Raw genomic sequence first — 17,698 nt, 5'->3', positions numbered from 1 at the left:
TTTGCTAATGTAAGCTCTTTTTTCAGTTGGTACATTTTAGCAATGTGTACCGGGTTTTAGTAGACAAAAATATCCTTGTACGGTAGTATATCTCAGACGTCCGGTATGCAAAACCGGTCGGCCAAGCTTGTTAATCAAAAGGGCCGAATCAACAGATTGGTCCAGCTCTATTGGGCTCGAGGCCCATCATCATGTCACAAACAAGAATAAATGAACAGTATCATATAAATATCTCGTATCAAATAATATCTCAGTGGAGATATATCAGGTAAAGTTTGTTTATATTTTATTCTGTTTATATTTTATTTTGTTCTGTTAATCTCATATCAATCCAAAGCCTATAAATAAAGAACTAAAGGCTCCAAACAAGGTACGCTGAAATTCTCTCACACTCATATACACCTAATTGAGTTTCCTCTCTCTTTGTTCTAAGCATCCACTTGCTGAGGATTGAGGGCTTCCCAATACCGACATCTAACTTGATCGTCGGAGTGCCTTTACAGGTACCACCCCCCTCCCGGGCAAAGATTGGAGTTTGACGGACGGTCTGAAGAGCGGACGGCGAAGACAATTGGAGATCTCGCATCAGAAAAAAGCAGAATCGCGTCATTGAGGTTAGTGCTTTCGGTCCCAGAAAATTCCTACCGAAACAATCCTCATATATTATGATTCTAAATTTAAGGTCAAGGGTATTTGAATAATTTTTTTTCAAAACTAAAAAATAAAAACAAGAAACCCCAAATTCTTACTCACCTCTCTCAACCCTTTTTCTTTGATCTCTCTCACTCCAATCTTTTCTCTGTCATCCCTACTGTAGCCCCCAATTGAAAAATTCAGAAACACTTGCGTAACCCTAATCCACCTTCCTCACTTATCTAATATTTTTCTCTTTCATCTCCATACTCTCCCTCACCCACACAAAATAACCCGCGACACCGCAATTTTGTTGCTCTTGCTCTGTTCATTCATTTGTTTTCCACTTTAATAACAAAATAATTGATGATTTTTATGTTAATTTTTGATTGGAGGGTTGTGTTATATATTTCCCCTTCTTATTATTATTAAATTTTATTTTTAAATTAAGTCACAGTAAATAAAACCTTCACAAATCCTAGAATTTCCATGCATCATTTGCGCATCTACACCACATTTCATTATATTTTTATCACAATATACATTGAGTCTAATTATTGATGTGTATACATGACTTTTTTTTAATGATAAATATTAAAATTAAAAAAAAAATTGATATAAAGTTTATGCATAGTTAAACACACATAGCAAAATCTTCTTCTTATTGGAAGCAGCAAAACATGGCTGTCACTTGTGTCACTCCAAATGGATTATTCTGATTGGTGTATGAAGGGTGCATTTCTGGCTACGATAACTGCATTGAACGGCGTTCATTTTTGTTTTATCATTTAGTGTGAGTAGTTTACATGAAATTGAAATGAGTAATTTCATGTAATACCAAATTAATAACAATAAATAAACATACTAAGATACAATGAATAATCTTACAAATGAACAAACAGATCAAGAGCAACAAATTGTGGTGTCACGGGTTGCTGTGTGTGGGTGAGAAAGAGTATGGAGATGAGAGAGATACAAATTGGATAAGTGAGGAAGGTGGATTAGGGTTAGGCGAGGGTTTCTGATTTTTTCAATTGGGGCTACGGTAGGGATGACAGATAAAAGGTTGGAGCGAAAGAGATGAAAGAGAAAGGGTTGAGAGGAATGAGAGAGATGAGTAAGGGTTTGGGAGGTTTTTTTTCTAGAATGAAAATTATTAAAATACTAGAGCTGTCAAAACGGGTAACCCGGCTCGACCCGGCCCGGCCCACCACGGGTTGGTCACTTAGTGAGCCAACCTAACCCGAGTCATTTATTAGCGAGCCAGAAAAATCAGAACTCGGCTCGACCCACCACGGGTTGGTGGATAAACGGGTTGGTTCACTAGCCCATTTAATTAAAAAAAAATTAAATAAAAAAAATTACAAACTTTCTATATTCAAATTTAAACAAATTTAACTCCCAAAAAATGATGTTAAACTGAAGACAATTCAAAATAATAATAAAAAGTACAATATAATCCAAATGTGATCCAAAAACAAACACAAAAAACCTGCTCCTTGAAAAATTTCAGTGAAGAAGTGAGAGTGACAGCACCGTAAATGAGAGCAAGTTCCGTGAGAGTGATTTCTGAGAGCAGAGGTTACTTTTTTGGTATACACAGTGAGTTAAGATAGTATTTTATTTTTTATGGTTTCATAAATAAAATAATAAATTAAAAAAATAAAATTAGGTAGGTGGGTTGGCGGGCCAACTCGGCCCCCCACGGGTCCAACCCGCATGAGCCGGGTTTAAATGAGCCGAGTTAAAATCTGACCCACATAAAAAAAATTAATTTTTTCAAACCCAACCCGGCCCGAACCCGTGGTGAGCCGGGTTGGCTCGCGGGTTGTGACCCATTTTAACAGCTATATAAAATACCCTTAACCTTAAAACTTAGAATCGATGATATATAAGGGTATTTTTATCTACTAAAACCCGATATATATTGCTAAAATGTACCAACTCAAAAAAGAGCATATGTGCGTTACCAAACCCGTATATATATATATATATATATATTACGAATTTTATGCATTGATAAATATATGTGAAAACTAAAGAAATGTAATATTTTGAAATTTTTTTATAATAATAATAAGGCTTAATTACCTATTTAGTCCCCAAATTGGGGGCTGAATTTCCGTTTGATACCCGCTTTTAAAAGTGTTTTAATTTGGTCCTCAGGTTATTGATTTCGCTTTTAATAGGTCCCTTCCGTTAAATTCACAGTAACAGTGTTAACTTCGTCTGACGTGGCGGTATTTTTTTTCTCTTTCTTCTGCTATTCCTAACACTTCTTTATCTCTCTCCTCTTTCTCTCTCATACTATTATAACATCATTATAAATGTATTTATACTATCCCAAAGTTATAAAGTAATATAACAATTAAAATAATTAAAGATAAGTTTAATAACTATTTTTTATCTTATTAACTTATAACTACTTTCATTAATTTAATTGAATCTCAATATACTTTAAACAGTTAATTTGATAATTGGTGTTAATGTTATTTACAATATGTATGTATCAAAATTTGTGTGATTTTCAATTTTGAAATTTTTGAGAATATTTTAAATTTTTACACGTAATGTTTTTAAATTAATTTTTATATATTTTCTTTACATGTGTCAGTTTCAAAGCTGATAACATAATTTTAAAAAAAATTAAATTGATCCAAAAATATAAAACAAATAAATTTTAAATCAAAACATGAAGACCAACTTATTAATTAAATAATTAAAAAAACAGTAATATTAATGATACCTGATATAATTAATAAATTATTGATATATGCTCAAATATATATATATATATATATATATATATATGTGTGTGTGTGTGAAAAGATGCATAAATAATAGAAATAATTTTTAAGAAAACAAAACGAAAATATAAAAAATAAAGATTTTTAAAAAGAAAATTATATATGCAAGTTATAACTCACCTCAGGGTGATGTTGGTTCTCTCCATTCGTCGCTTCGTTGATGGGTTCTTAGATGAGGCTAACTTCCGCAAGGAAGCAGAATCACTGGGAAATACAATGAAATTATCATTTATTATTTCATCTGCAAATACAATGCACCAAAAAAAAGATAGAAGGTCCATATAATGATGTGGGGTGAGAGAGAAATAAAAGAGAGAGAAAAAGATGAAAGAGGTAGTTATAATGATTTATAATGGTGAGATGAGAGAGAGAAATAGGAGAGAGGGAAAGGAGTGTCAGGAATAGCACAAGAAAGAGAAAAAAGGTACCGTCACGTCAGACGAAGTTAACACCGTTACTGTGAATTTAACGGAAGGGACCTATTGAAAGCAAAATCAATAACCTAGGGATCAAATTAAATCACTTTTAAAAGCGGGTATCAAACGGAAATTCAACCCCCAACTTGGAGACTAAATAGGTAATTAAGCCTAATAATAATATAATAAAATAGTGAAAGGATAAAATACGTGATTAAAAATATATTTGTATTTAGAGAAAGATAAACTAAAAATAGATAAATTAAGTTAAATATACATGTGAAATTAAGGAAAAAGGATACGCATAGAGAAATGACACACGTGAAAAAGCAAATAGAGAACAACCATTGAGACATTATATGACGTGAAAGGAGGGTAAGCGACATCCATCCATATATATCCATCATGGTAACACTCTCGCAAAACACACTCACACTTCATCACCCACATCTCAATCTCTCTATCTCTTTCAACACCACACAATCACACACACTTTCTTCCTACCATGGCCTCCCAACCCACCTGGACTAAACTTCTGGGCACAACGACTGGGCCGGCCTTCTCAACCCCCTCCACCTCATCCTCCGTTGCGGTGACTTCATCCAGGTTTCCTACGACGCCTTCAACGACGACAAGAACTCACCGTTCTACAGCTTCAGTCGCTACGGCAAGACCACTACAATGTTACATACTTTTGTTCCTCTCCAAATTCAAACAAAATTTAATTTGTATATAAATCTCTACAAATTTTTCTATACAAATTGATATATTTTATTAGAAAAATAAAATAATTATGAACAAACATATGACACATTTTTATTTATGTAGTACTATCTCGAAAATAACTTAATTGCATTAAAGTTTTCAAAACAAAAACTAAATTGAGACAAATAAAAAGAAACTCATTTAAATTTTTTCTACAAAATTAAACAAAAAATGAAATCATTTGACCTAAATAATATGAATAAGCAAACTATAAAAGTTAACATTTCAATAATCCTTAATAAAGTAAACTATTATTGTAGTGACATTTATGACCATTTTCTCATAAAACACAATAATATCAATTATTTCGTTAGTTATTTTTTAAAACACATTAATTAGGATTATCATATAAGTTTTTTTCAATTTTTTAAAAATATTTGTATATATTTATATTCAAATTAATTTTTTTTTTAATCTGAGGAGGAACAAAATTGTTTAATTTTAAAAAAATTAGAACTAAATTGAGATAAAACAAAAATATAAGGACCAAATTGAAACAAAAGAATACAGGGAATAAATTGAGACAAATGTAATGACATGTGACCTGGCAATGACACGTGGTACTGTCAATGCCACGTCACACTATCAATGCCACATGACACAATGTTAGCTTGACACGTAACAATTATTTTTTAAAAAAAATTGAAAATAAAAATAAAAATAAAGATAAAAATAATTTAAAAAATTAAAAAAAAAAAACACGACCTAACATGTGACAAATCTTTAACCGTGTTAATACAGAACTAACGACAATGACCTAATTGCTTCGATTTTTCAAAACTAAGGATCCATTGCAAACAAAAAATAAGTGAAAGACCTATTTGAGAAAAGTCACTGAAAATAAAGACTATCTGAATGATTAATATATTTCCACAAACTAATATATTTTCTTTTAAAAAGACATTAAAAAAAAACTTCAAAGGTATCCTGTTATAAATCTTCTTAAGATTTAATATAAATAAATGCAGTTAATTTTCATCTATTATCAACCAAAGTCATTATATTAAAAAAAGTAGTAAATAACATGGTGTATGTCGACCAACCATCGCGGGGTTTGGGTCTATTCTTTGGTTGGCGTGTTGGGGGAATGAGAAGAGAACCGTGCACACTTGTTTCTCGCTGGCGATGCCTCTGGTAAGGATTAGTGTTATTATCGACAATGTTAGTCGACTATGGAAGGTCCAAGAATGGTTTTTCGCGAGTTGGGAGAAATGAGAAGAAAGGTAGTTCACAACATTGATTAATGTCAGTGACATTACGGCAGTGACCGATGCTGGAGGTGAATTTAGCCAGCTGGAAAAGGTGCGGTGAGGCCAAGGAAGCTGGCGACGACAAAGGTTTAGAAGAAGGAAAAAAGGTCTTTGTCATTTTTCGAGAGAGAAGAGTGAAGCAGATGTTAGGGTTTGAAAATTCTTAAAGCAAATAACTTTTACTTTTTAAAATAATTAATTATTTTAAAATTCGTATGTAATATTTCTATGTAAAGAGAAACCCACTTACATATGGATTTTACATACAAAAAATACGTATATAAATTTATTTACCATTATATATAGAAAAATCCGTATATAACTTATCCGTATGTAAAATCCGTATATAATGGGATTCTTATGTACGAATCATAATTTGTATGTAAATGACATTTTTCTTGTAGTGATACTATACAGACACTAGTTAATAATGGGCTTTAGACGTCGATTATTTTGGCCTTTAACATCACCTAACGAACTGACTTCTTTACGGAAGACGTTAATGGGACGTCGGACTTCTGCAGGAGCGACATCACTATAGACGTCGGCTAGGCCAAAGCGCGACGTCTATAAAGACATCAGACATTATACTAACGGACGTCTAAGGGCACACGAGACGTCGGTTCAGTGACACGTCAGACGTCTATAAAGTTGTCAAACATTGCATTACCCAACGTCTATAAAGTCCATAGACGTCGGACATTGCATTAACCGACATCTATGGGCACTATAGACGTCGGTCATTACATTAACCGACGTCTATGAATTGTTGTGTTTTGATGCGGTTTTCTCGTGTCTTTGGGTAGCGTAGTAGCACCTCCTTCCCTTTTTAGTTTCCTCGTAAGAAAAAATTGCATCTTTTGAATTTCTTATGGCATTTCAACCCTAAGACGAACCTGGGTCGTTGCCTAGGTCCACTCCGACCGCCAATGAAAAAGAATACGGTGACCGTATTCTCACATACAGTGACATCGTATTCTCACCATTTTCTTTTTCATTGACGGTGGGAATGGCTCTATGCCATGACCTAGGTTCGTGTTCGGGTTGAATGTCATAAGAAATCCAAAAAACGAAATTTTTTCTTAGGAGGAAACTAGGAAAGGGAGAAGGTGCACTACGCTACCCAAAGACACAAGAAAAACCGCACCAAAACACAACAATAATACATTTTAATCGGTTCAAATGAAAGATAATATATCAAAGATTACTTTAATCGGATTAAAAGCAAGTTTAACCATATCAAAAGGGATTAAAGGCACCTGTAAATTCAATGGAGCGGAGAGAAAATCCAAGAAGACGATGAAGTGTGCGAAACTGGTGCTTCGCAATCGCTGTTTTAACAAGAAATCAGACATCGGTTGCTCTGGGCAACCGACGTCTATAATGGACAAGACATCGGGGACCTAACTAATAAGACATCTTTCTGATTTAAAAATTAATATTCGCGGGGCTTATAGACATCGATTACTAGCGCAACTGACGTCTATATACGATCATAGACGTCAGAGTTGGGGAACTCGACGTCTATACGACGAAAAGGAATGACTTTTCACCTGCCTGACTGACATATAGACGTCGGTTATCTCCAAGACGACGTCTATATCTCTGAGAGGTAGGTGAATAGCCATTAATGTTAGCCATATAGAAGTCAATTTGGAGAGATCCGACGTCTACAAGGCAGAAAAGAGTGACTATTCATCAACCTGGCAGACATATAGATGTTAGGGTTGTACGAACTAACGTCGATATGTCTGACAAGTAGGTGAAAAGCATTAATTTCTGCCATATAGACGTTGGGCCCCCCTATAACAGACGTCTATATGTCTGAAAAGAAATGACTTTTCACCCACCTGTCAGACATGTAGACGTCAGTTGGAGGGTTCCCGACGTATAAAAGAGTATAGACGTCAGGGCACCTCCTAATTGACGTTTATATGGCAAACTTATTTACGGAAATGTCACCGGTCATCATTATACGTTGAGCTTACCCCTAATCGACGTCTAAGGGGTGACGTTAATCAGCGTTTTTGCACTAGTGAGACAAAACTGAAGAAAGACGACCGACCATCTAGACGAGGGTGTCGATCGGCTATCTGGGCGAAGGTGTCAACCGGCATCATAGGCCCATTGAAAAGCATTAATGGGTAATTAATGTAAGTAATTATCGTACGTATATATTATGTTTATGAATGATTGCATTAATGACATTCAATGGGCTGGACAATTGCAAAGCCTATAAATACAAGGTGAATGATCAGACGTATCTGACTTGAGTGTCAAAATGTTTTCTGCAAGTCTACCTCCACAGGGTGTTAGAAATTAGCCGATCGGAGGAGGGTAGCGTTGTGAGGAGTGAAGTGTGGTTCGTTTCAGAGAAGGAAGAGCATTCAAGAGGAGTGTTGATATCGAATCTCGTTCCCCATAAAATATATATATATATATATATATATATATATATATATATATATATATATATATATATATATATATATATATATATATATTACGAATTTTATGCATTAATCAATGAACACTAAAAAAATGTGATATTTTGGAATTTTTTGATAATAATAATAATATAATAAAATAGTGAGAGGATAAAATACGTGATTAAAAATATATTTGTATTTAGAGAAAGATAAACTAAAAATAAATAAATGAAGTTATTATACATGTAAAATTAAGGAAAAAGGATGCGCATAGAGAAATGATACACGTGAAAAAGGAAACAGAGAACAACCATTGAGACACTAGAGGACGTGAAAGGAGGGTAAGCGACATCCATCCATATATATATCCATCATTGTAAGACTCTCGCTAAACACACTCACACTTCATCACCCACATCTCAATCTCTCTATCTCTTTCAACACCACACACTCAGACACACTTTCTTCCTACCATGGCCTCCCAACCCACCTGGGCTGAACTTCTGGGCCACAACGACTGGGCCGGCCTTCTCGACCCCCTCCACCCCTCCCTCCGCAACCTCATCCTCCGTTGCGGCGACTTCATCCAGGCCACCTACGACGCCTTCAACAACGACAAGAACTCACCGTTCTGCGGCGCCAGCCGCTACGGCAAGACCTCCTTCTTCCGAAAGGTTATGCTCGACGACGCCGACCACTACAACGTCACAGCGTTCCTCTACGGCACCGCCAGAGTCTCCGTTCCCGAGGCCTTCCTCCTCCACTCGCTCTCACGCGAGGCCTGGGATCGCGAGTCCAACTGGATCGGGTATGTCGCCGTCACGTCGGACAGCCGCTCGAAGGAGCTCGGGCGGAGAGAGATCTACGTGGTGTGGCGCGGCACCACGAGAGACATGGAGTGGATCAACGTCTTCGGCGCCGGCCAAGAGTCCGCTTCCGCACTGCTCAACGCGGAAAGCGTCAAAGAATTGAAGGCAAGAAACAAGGACGGTAATATATTTAAATTTTTGTTTAATCGTATTTTAAGATAAAATTTTAGACTACAAACTTAACCATAATTAAATTTGACATTGGATTTGTAATACAGGAAACAGCAGTAGTGACGATGAAGATGATTCAGAAATACCAAAGGTGATGTTAGGCTGGCTCACAATCTATACCTCAGACGATCCAAAATCTCCTTTCACGAAAACCAGCGCGAGAACACAAGTTCTTTCTCACGTGAAATCCCTGGTAGAACGATACAAATCTGAGAATCCGAGTGTGTTGATCATGGGACACAGTCTAGGCGCAAGCCTATCGATAGTGAGTGGGTTTGACTTGGTGGAAAACGGGGTAACGGATGTCCCGGTCACCGCAGTGGTGTTTGGGTCTCCCCAGGTTGGAAACAAGGCGTTCAATAACCGGTTCAAGAAGAAGGGAAACCTGAAGGTTCTGCACGTGACGAACGTGATCGATTTGATCCCGCACTACCCGGGGAGATTGTTGGGGTACGAGCACACGGGAGTGGAGTTGGTGATCGACACGCGGAAGTCGCCGAGCTTGAAGGAGTCGAAGAACCCAAGCGACTGGCACAACTTGCAAGCGATGCTGCACGTGGTGGCAGGGTGGAACGGGGCGCGTGGGGAATTTGAGTTGAACGTGAAGAGGAGTTTGGCTCTGGTGAATAAATCGTCTTCGTTTCTGAAGGATGAGATTGGCGTGCCTGGGTCCTGGTGGGTGGAGAAGAACAAGGGAATGGTGAAGAGGGAAGATGGCGAATGGGTTTCAAATGCACCAGATGAGGAGGACGTGCCTGTGCCTGAACAAATCTAAGCCTATTATGGTAGGTTTCATTTTCTCATCTTCCTTTCCTCTTTCTATTTCTATTTCAGGTAGGATAACTCTAATTTCATTTTTTATTATATTCTCCCTTTCTTTCTCAATAATAGAGTGTATACAGTTTAAAGGAAAGTCAAACCATCGTCTTTCAAAAAAAAAAAAAAATACCATAGTTGAGACATGGAAATGGAATTACAATGATTGGAGTGAATGTAATTCGATCTAACACTCACGCAGGACAAAATGGAGCAATTTTCTCATCATTTTGACGCTAAAACTTTAATTAATTAATTTTTAGGGATTAAATTCCTTGTTAAAAAGTTAGCAAAGTTAGAAAAGTAAAAAGTGGTTCCATTACATGCTTTAATTTAGAGAATATATCCTTCTTCTATGAAACTTCTTTAGGAGATTAAGTGGTTTTGGGGGCCATGCCCAATTTTTTTACATATAAATTTAACATATAAATAAAAATGATTTATTTTTATTTTAGTATATTTTATTTATTTAACACTCTCAAAATGTTTGTATAGCTATTTTGATATCTATAAACATACAACCTCGTAATCTCAAGTCAATAAGTGATGAAAATTGAATATATGGTCTGATCAGTCAACAAACGAGCTAGCAAAATATTAAGTTAAAAAACAAAACAATATTTTAGAATCATTCGTCCTGGTGAAAAGGCACAACCATATTTTATATATATATATATATATATATATATATATATATATATATATATATATATATATATATATATATATATATATTTTATGATACACAATTTTACATTCATTTAATACATAATAAAAATAAAATAATCATAAAAAAATATTTTTTTTATATTTTTTCAAAAATAATAAATAAATATAAAAAGTTTATGTCAAAGTATATTTTTCACTCGCCAATAATGATTACTGAATCCACACTATATAAACTCAAAGGGCTGGAGCACACCAGCATCACACCTCACGATTAACGTCTACAGAAAAATGAAACAAAAATGAAAAGTCCTTATTGCGCCCTTTCCAAAATGCAATTAAAGTTCTTTTAAATAAGCCAATTTAACCAATAAATTTGTTACTTTACTTTCTTCGTACCCAAATAGCATTAACAACGTTGACGATCGACATGCCCAATAACTTGACACTTATAAATAGTAATGTTCTTACATAGAATTACTACATGAATTACATGAGCTTTTACTTCTTCAAACAGTAAATACCACATCATTATGTCATCTCATAAATTAAAAAGAAAAAAAGTGTATGCCATCTTTGTAAATTCTTCCCTTTATGAATTTATTAAATGAATGTTTATATTTATTAAAGGGAAAAAGTCCAAATTAAGTCAACACACATTCACTTAATTTTAACAACCATAACATATCTCAGAATCGCGGGTAAAACTAGGTTTTATGATGAAAATGCAACTTTATTTATTCGAACAGGTGAAAGCCTCAGATCTTCACAACCTTTAATCTGTCTTAAATATACATAATTAGTGGGCAAACACAACACTACCATAGCGAGACATGCAAACCATAATATATGCAGAACCATGAATTTAGTTTCCTTATTTCTTGCCACGCAGTTTAGTTCCAAGGGCTCTTTCCAACTTGCCAATTATCTGCTGGTTTGGAATGGCTTTCCCTGATTCGTATTCCTGGATCACTTGAGGTTTCTCGTTGATCACCTTCAAATAATAATGCAAATGGAAATCATTGATAATGCCTAACTATTATTGAAAAGGAAAATCAAGAGACCGATAATTTATTCAATTTTTTGTTCTGCAGAGGGGAGAATAATACTTGAGCAAGCTGAGCCTGAGTAAGTTTCTTCTCCATCCTAGCTTGCATTATAGCCTTCTTAAGTTCAGTTGGTACTTTCTCATCTGTACACAAAACACCAATCAGAGGCCTTAATTTAATTTTTTAAGAAATCTAAAGTGCCACTTCTCACCATAATTCTCTGGTCCATTAAACAGACTATGAAATCATATGAATCCATAATATGCACAATCAGAGAAAAATAAAAATGTAGAGAGCAACAACTTCAACCTTGTTTTATACTCAAGAAGGATTTAATATCAAAACCTAGAACTAATGATCCAGTGACCCCGAGAAGTTCCACTTCTCATCAAGAAGTAGCCAAAATACAGACGGGTATGTGGAACAAATTGAGTGCACGAAAGACTCAAGTTTATAATGCAAGATTTGAAAAAATAGTATCATTCAACTTAGAAATCGCACATAGGTCAATTCTTGAAGAAAAATCTTTAATTTGGTTGGGGAAGAGGGTTATATCATGAAATTTTTCCTCGTGTCGGAATCTATGCCATCATTTCTACTATGTTAGCCATACATTTTCTTATTTTGCGCTTAGGACAAAGAACTAACATTGATTTCTATCATCTATCATTTATATCACATCTCTAACACACCCCAAATCTATTTAGTTTTAAGCATGATTAATGCTCAGACTCCCTTACCGTATAACAGATTAAACTTTTTATCAGAAGAATGAGGGACCGCAGGAATCAAATTCTAGATCTCTTGCTCACGGAGACTCTGATACCATGACATTAACAAGTTACCCAAAGATCTTGAGTCATTTGGGAAGATGCATGAATGATTCTTCATAGCATCTCTAACAATTACACCACCAAACACTTTGCCTTGACATCTCAAAAAAGTTAATAGCAAACACATTTCTAGCTATTGTGAAATTATAACGGTGACACAGTGGAACCTTCAATCTACCTACCACATAATCACTATTCATTGAAAAAAACAGAACCTCCATAACCTAGAAAGAGTCAAAAGACAATAAAATAAAACTACCAAGAAGAACATGCTCCAAGAAAATCTGTGTAGTTGACAATACTAAAAAGCAGGACACGGAAGCCACTGCAGGGAATTTCCCCTCAATGCAAACACCCCATATGGACCACAATATTGTATACATAATTCACCTCTTTATTCCTCCCATATAACCGTATATTCACAGGTAGATCCACCCATGTTTTTCATTGGTATAAAAAACATAAGAAAAAGAAAAACCTAAGGACTGTTTGATTTCCTTATAAAAATTTAACACTACTCAGTAATCAAGTTTGTTATCTAAAATCTATAAGGCTTTGAAAATCGTTCACAAAACAAGTGTTTTGAAATCCTAAATACAGACGGTTGGTGATATTTTCTCATCTTATTTGTCCACGCTCTGCTTTATGCCTTACACCACCCTCCACCAATTGTCCAAGCAACTTTGTTTGGTTAAATTTTGAAAACTAAAAGCAGTTTTCAGAAGATAAATCAAACACAACCTAATTCTCTGCCTATATATGTTGTAATACTCACGAGCTAGATTCTCTGTATCCTCATCCAGCCGCTTGGTGTTCAATGAAGTGCTGCTAGAGGCTGCTTTGTTTGTCCCAGCATTATCTGTAAGAGCAACATTTGAACAATCATATTTCAAACCATCCAAACAATAAAGGTCACCAACAAAAGAAAAATAAAAACACATACAAACAAACACACGCACAAAAGACACATCGATAAGCATTCTATGCAAATCATTTAGCTCTTGCTTTTTAAGTACCCCCTTTTCCAAACTAAACAATTATCAAATTCAATTTTTTCCTAACCATTTAAAAGATTTAATTTGCAAATTAAATCTGCTGCCTCAACACCAATTCATCTGCAATAGTCACAAGAAAACACGTTCAGATCCGAGATTTTATAAACAAAATATCGACGATAAACTGATGAAATCGTAAAAAGAAATTCAGATTTGCAAAACAATTAACACGCGAGGAACAAAATTTCGAAGATTTGTTTACTTTTTTCATTGAGGGTATTGGAAACGAACATTTTTTTTGGGTTTCGATATCGGCGCCGGCGCGGCGAGCAGCGTTGACGGCTTTCTCGTCCTTCTTGGCCGCGGCGGTGGGAGCTTTCTTGCGGAGGACGACGGGTTCCCAGTCCTGGGAAATAGGGCCCACACCGGACATGTTTGTTTGCGTGTTTGTCTGGTTATGGAATGGATGTGTATTGGGTTCGTTGTGTTCGTTCGCGAAGCTTCAACGAGAAAAGGGATGAAGGAAGAAGTGGATATGGAAGACCAGATAACTTCTGGTAATTATGTTTCTTTTTTTCGAAAATAACTTCTTCTTTTTTTAATAATGGTACGCTGATACATTTTTAGAAAAAAAAAAAGGTAAAAAGTATAAGAAAGTAACGTTAAATAAATGTAAAAATGTTATATGTGTGTTAAAGTATATTTTTTTAATTTTATATATTTTTTATATCTTATATATTTAATTAAATATTTTCTCAACTAAATTTTTAAAAGATAAATATATAAGCTATAACAAGTACCATATAATAGAATAAGGAAAAAAAAACTATAATTTTAGAATAATAAATTTAATTATGTTTATTTTATTTTAGTTTATTATTAACCGTTATATTAATGATAACATATATTTATTAAAAATATGTTAATGTAATTAATATTAAAAAAATTAAATTTAGCAAAAAAAATAAATGATAAAATGTTTTTATTAAGTTAATTGTGGTTAATTTTTTAATAAATATAAATATATATTTATATAGTATACACATTAATATAGTTCAAATGAGATTCTTTTTTTATTAAAATTGTTCTTATAAATAAAAATTTCAACAAGATTTCAAATCCTCGAAGTTTTTAATATTGGAATATTCATCCTCTCTAAGAATATTTGTCCTCTTTTAGTCAAGTAAAAGTTGTACTTCTAGAAGACATTCAAATCAGTCAAATGCGTTTATAAGATAATGAATCTATTCGAAAAAACATTTGAATTAGTTTATATCATTATAATTATTTCCCAGTCTCTTATTTGTTACTTCATTTTCAATATCAAATTCATTATGATAGATCTTTACTTTAATCTTTTAGCATTGCATTATGTTTACTAACCTTTCAGAGTCTTTCATAAGAGTCAAGTATTGAAAAACAATTCAGTATTCGTTGAAAAACGATTTAGGATTACAACTTAGGGTTACTTTAACCTTATCTAGTTTGTTAACTACTAACATGAAAATACTAAAGTTGTCTTATAAAATAGTATTAATTTGATAGCATCAACGACATCGTATCACACTTATTCTCTCAAGTGTGGGTAGTATTTACTCTTAACAAATTATAAAAGAAAAAAAAAAAACATTGCAATAGGCTTGAAGAGCTAATAAGAAAGAAGAAAAAAACAATGGGGAATAAACTGGAACAATAATTGCATGTTTCTTTTTTAATGAAAATTTAATAGTCAATTTGACTTTTTTCTTTCAACATTTTGTTTCCAATTTTTCTCTATTTCTTTTTATTTCCTTTTAAGACATGTTATTCTATTGTTTACATTTCATAACTTGATCAGATTCTGAATTTCGGAGTCGGTTACGTATAAGAAAGATATTAACATCCTATCGTGCGTGCATAAAGGAAGTAGCTTTAATTAGATGTGTGAAGTTGATGTGATTTTAAAATAATGTTTAATTTCCCCGAAAATAACTTTCTAAAAAAACAAAATAGTTTTCTTTTTTTTTTTGTTTTTTTTGAGCCAACAAGGATTGATTTTGCTTATAGTATTCTCATTCAAAATGAAAAATGATGGTTATGTAGTTATTTAAGAAAAACTATTTGAAAATGATTTTGGAAAGTAATTTATTTTTTGGAAACAAACCCGACAAAGGCTGACCTTACTCCTACATATCTCCATTGGTAGTGAAAAATTAGGAATTACATAGTTCTCGAAAAGATTGTTTATTTTAAAATGTTGATGTTTTTTAATTTTTGAAGATTTTGTATATTTGAACATTTTTGGCATGGTTAAGAAAGATAAAGGTACTAAGTATTAGGATGGCGTCAACTATCACACAAGTACAAATATATTTTAAACATTTGAAAAAAATATATATGAATATTAGGACGATGCAGATAATCACATGAGTATTCATATTCTTATTTTCAAATTTTAAACAAACCTAAGAAGAAAAAAAAATATTTTTAATTTTCATTTATATATATATATATATATATATATATATTCATAATTACATTTTTTTTTTCATTTTTTTAAGTTTTATATCATAAAATATTATTATTTTTAGTATTCGTTTTTTATTTATCTTTATTAGTTTTATGAAAACAATTTTTTTAATTTTTTTTAAGAATTATTAATGAAATAAGTTAATAAACTAAAATCGGAAGCCTAAAATATAGTTTAGTATGTGTAGCGAACATGTAGGTGTAATGAGAAAAATAAAAAACAAAGCCAACATCAAAATAAACTAATGGGTGTGTGCAGTGCAGTGTAGATGTGGAATGCATGAAATAATATCACAATCCAAACAATAAGCAGTGAGGTGTGTAGGGGTAAAGTGGAAGTAATGAGATAAATGAATGTGTATGATGGGTGGAAGTGAAAAAGGACATAGGGCTTGGATTTGATGGAACCATTACAGAACAAAAAAGAAAACATATACACTTGAATAAGATAACAACACATCACAACTAGGATATTTAACCAATATCATCATATATTACATTCAATCACTCAACCTTTTCCAACGTATTCACATATCAACTCTAGATAAAACAAGAGTGAAAGAAAATACTTTCTTGTATGTGTGTTGTGGTAATAGAAAAGGAAAGGAAAAGTATAGGCACTTTTTTTTCACCGTCCTTTGTGTTTTTTCATAGGTTGTGTTTTTATATAAATACATTGTAACATAATTGTAATATTAGTGTTAATTATAAATTAACAATATAATGAAAGAATTAGTCTTGACGAAAACACATTACAAAAATCAAATCATAATATAATATTTGAGATATTAATTCTAATTATTATAAGATATATTGCTTTAAATGATTAGAATCATATTTTTCTCTAACTAAAAAAAATCTGATGTAACAAATCATAATATAATATCAAAATATTGTTTCTAATTACTATCATAAATATTACTTCTAATTATCAAAACATATTTTCCTTTAAAACTAAAGAATTTAAAATATTTTCTCATGAGAAATGTAAAAAACAGAGGTTAAGGATAATGATATATATATATATATATATATATATATATATATATATATATATATATATATATATATATATATATATATATATATATATATATATATTAACAAAAGGAAAGAGTGGTGCTACATTTTATGAAGGTTAATTTTATCATGTTTAGACTAGGCTAGTTAGTTAAGTTGGTTTTCTTAGTTTTAAGTTAATAAAAGAGTTAATTAAATTTGGGAGTTGAGTTTGGAGAGGAGAATCACTTTATAAAGAGATTTTAGAAGAAGAAACTTCGAGGACACACTTCCATGAACCACATTCATAAACATTTTTTCTCATTTTATCTCTATTTATTTCATTTTCTTGACTTGCAGATCAAGAGCATTGGAGAAAGCAAGGCTCAAGAACTCCAAGATTTCAAAAGATCAAAATATAACATTGTTTCACTTGCAAACATGGTTATTGCAAGCAATTTTGTGATAAACACAAATTCAAGATTTCTTAAC

At 33.0% G+C, this 17,698-nt stretch overlaps 2 protein-coding genes across 3 annotated transcripts; one reads left to right on the top strand and one right to left on the bottom strand.

The window, feature by feature from the left end:
- Nucleotides 1–8,576: 8,576 nt before the first annotated feature.
- Nucleotides 8,577–12,003, top strand: LOC106756298 (phospholipase A1-IIdelta). 2 transcript variants are annotated; one of them, XM_014638671.2, is made up of 3 exons: nt 8,577–9,290; nt 9,388–10,125; nt 11,917–12,003. In XM_014638671.2, the coding sequence occupies exons 1-2, from the start codon at nt 8,774–8,776 to the stop codon at nt 10,113–10,115; spliced, it is 1,245 nt and encodes a 414-aa protein (XP_014494157.1). In that variant the 5' UTR covers nt 8,577–8,773; the 3' UTR covers nt 10,116–10,125; nt 11,917–12,003. The 2 variants fall into 2 exon arrangements, with proteins under 2 accessions (XP_014494157.1, XP_022634406.1); XM_022778685.1 differs by lacking the exon at nt 11,917–12,003 and having other exon boundaries at nt 8,578–9,290; nt 9,388–10,225.
- On the bottom strand, nt 11,510–14,257 carry LOC106756299 (multiprotein-bridging factor 1b). Its single transcript, XM_014638672.2, has 4 exons — nt 13,991–14,257; nt 13,480–13,563; nt 11,932–12,014; nt 11,510–11,816 (listed from the first exon to the last, which is right to left on the bottom strand). The coding sequence occupies exons 1-4, from the start codon at nt 14,130–14,132 to the stop codon at nt 11,697–11,699; spliced, it is 429 nt and encodes a 142-aa protein (XP_014494158.1). The 5' UTR covers nt 14,133–14,257; the 3' UTR covers nt 11,510–11,696.
- Nucleotides 14,258–17,698: the final 3,441 nt, after the last annotated feature.

The sequence above is a fragment of the Vigna radiata genome, chromosome 2, assembly GCF_000741045.1.
Source record: "Vigna radiata var. radiata cultivar VC1973A chromosome 2, Vradiata_ver6, whole genome shotgun sequence".
NCBI classification, from domain to species: Eukaryota; Viridiplantae; Streptophyta; class Magnoliopsida; order Fabales; family Fabaceae; genus Vigna; species Vigna radiata.
The sequence above is the reverse complement of the archived record's forward strand: the minus strand, read 5'-3'. Positions and strand labels throughout refer to the sequence as shown.

What these genes read in the sequence shown, in the direction of transcription:
- LOC106756298 (XM_014638671.2), top strand. Translation starts at nt 8,774, where the DNA reads ATGGCCTCCCAACCCACCTGGGCTGAACTTCTGGGCCACAACGACTGG. An exon ending in GAAGGCAAGAAACAAGGACG is followed by an intron (nt 9,291 to 9,387) that starts GTAATATATTTA and finishes TTTGTAATACAG; the next exon opens with GAAACAGCAGTAGTGACGAT.
- LOC106756299 (XM_014638672.2), bottom strand. Translation starts at nt 14,132, where the DNA reads ATGTCCGGTGTGGGCCCTATTTCCCAGGACTGGGAACCCGTCGTCCTC. An exon ending in TATCGAAACCCAAAAAAAAT is followed by an intron (nt 13,564 to 13,990) that starts GTTCGTTTCCAA and finishes TTGCTCTTACAG; the next exon opens with ATAATGCTGGGACAAACAAA. An exon ending in CTCAGGCTCAGCTTGCTCAA is followed by an intron (nt 11,817 to 11,931) that starts GTATTATTCTCC and finishes TATTATTTGAAG; the next exon opens with GTGATCAACGAGAAACCTCA.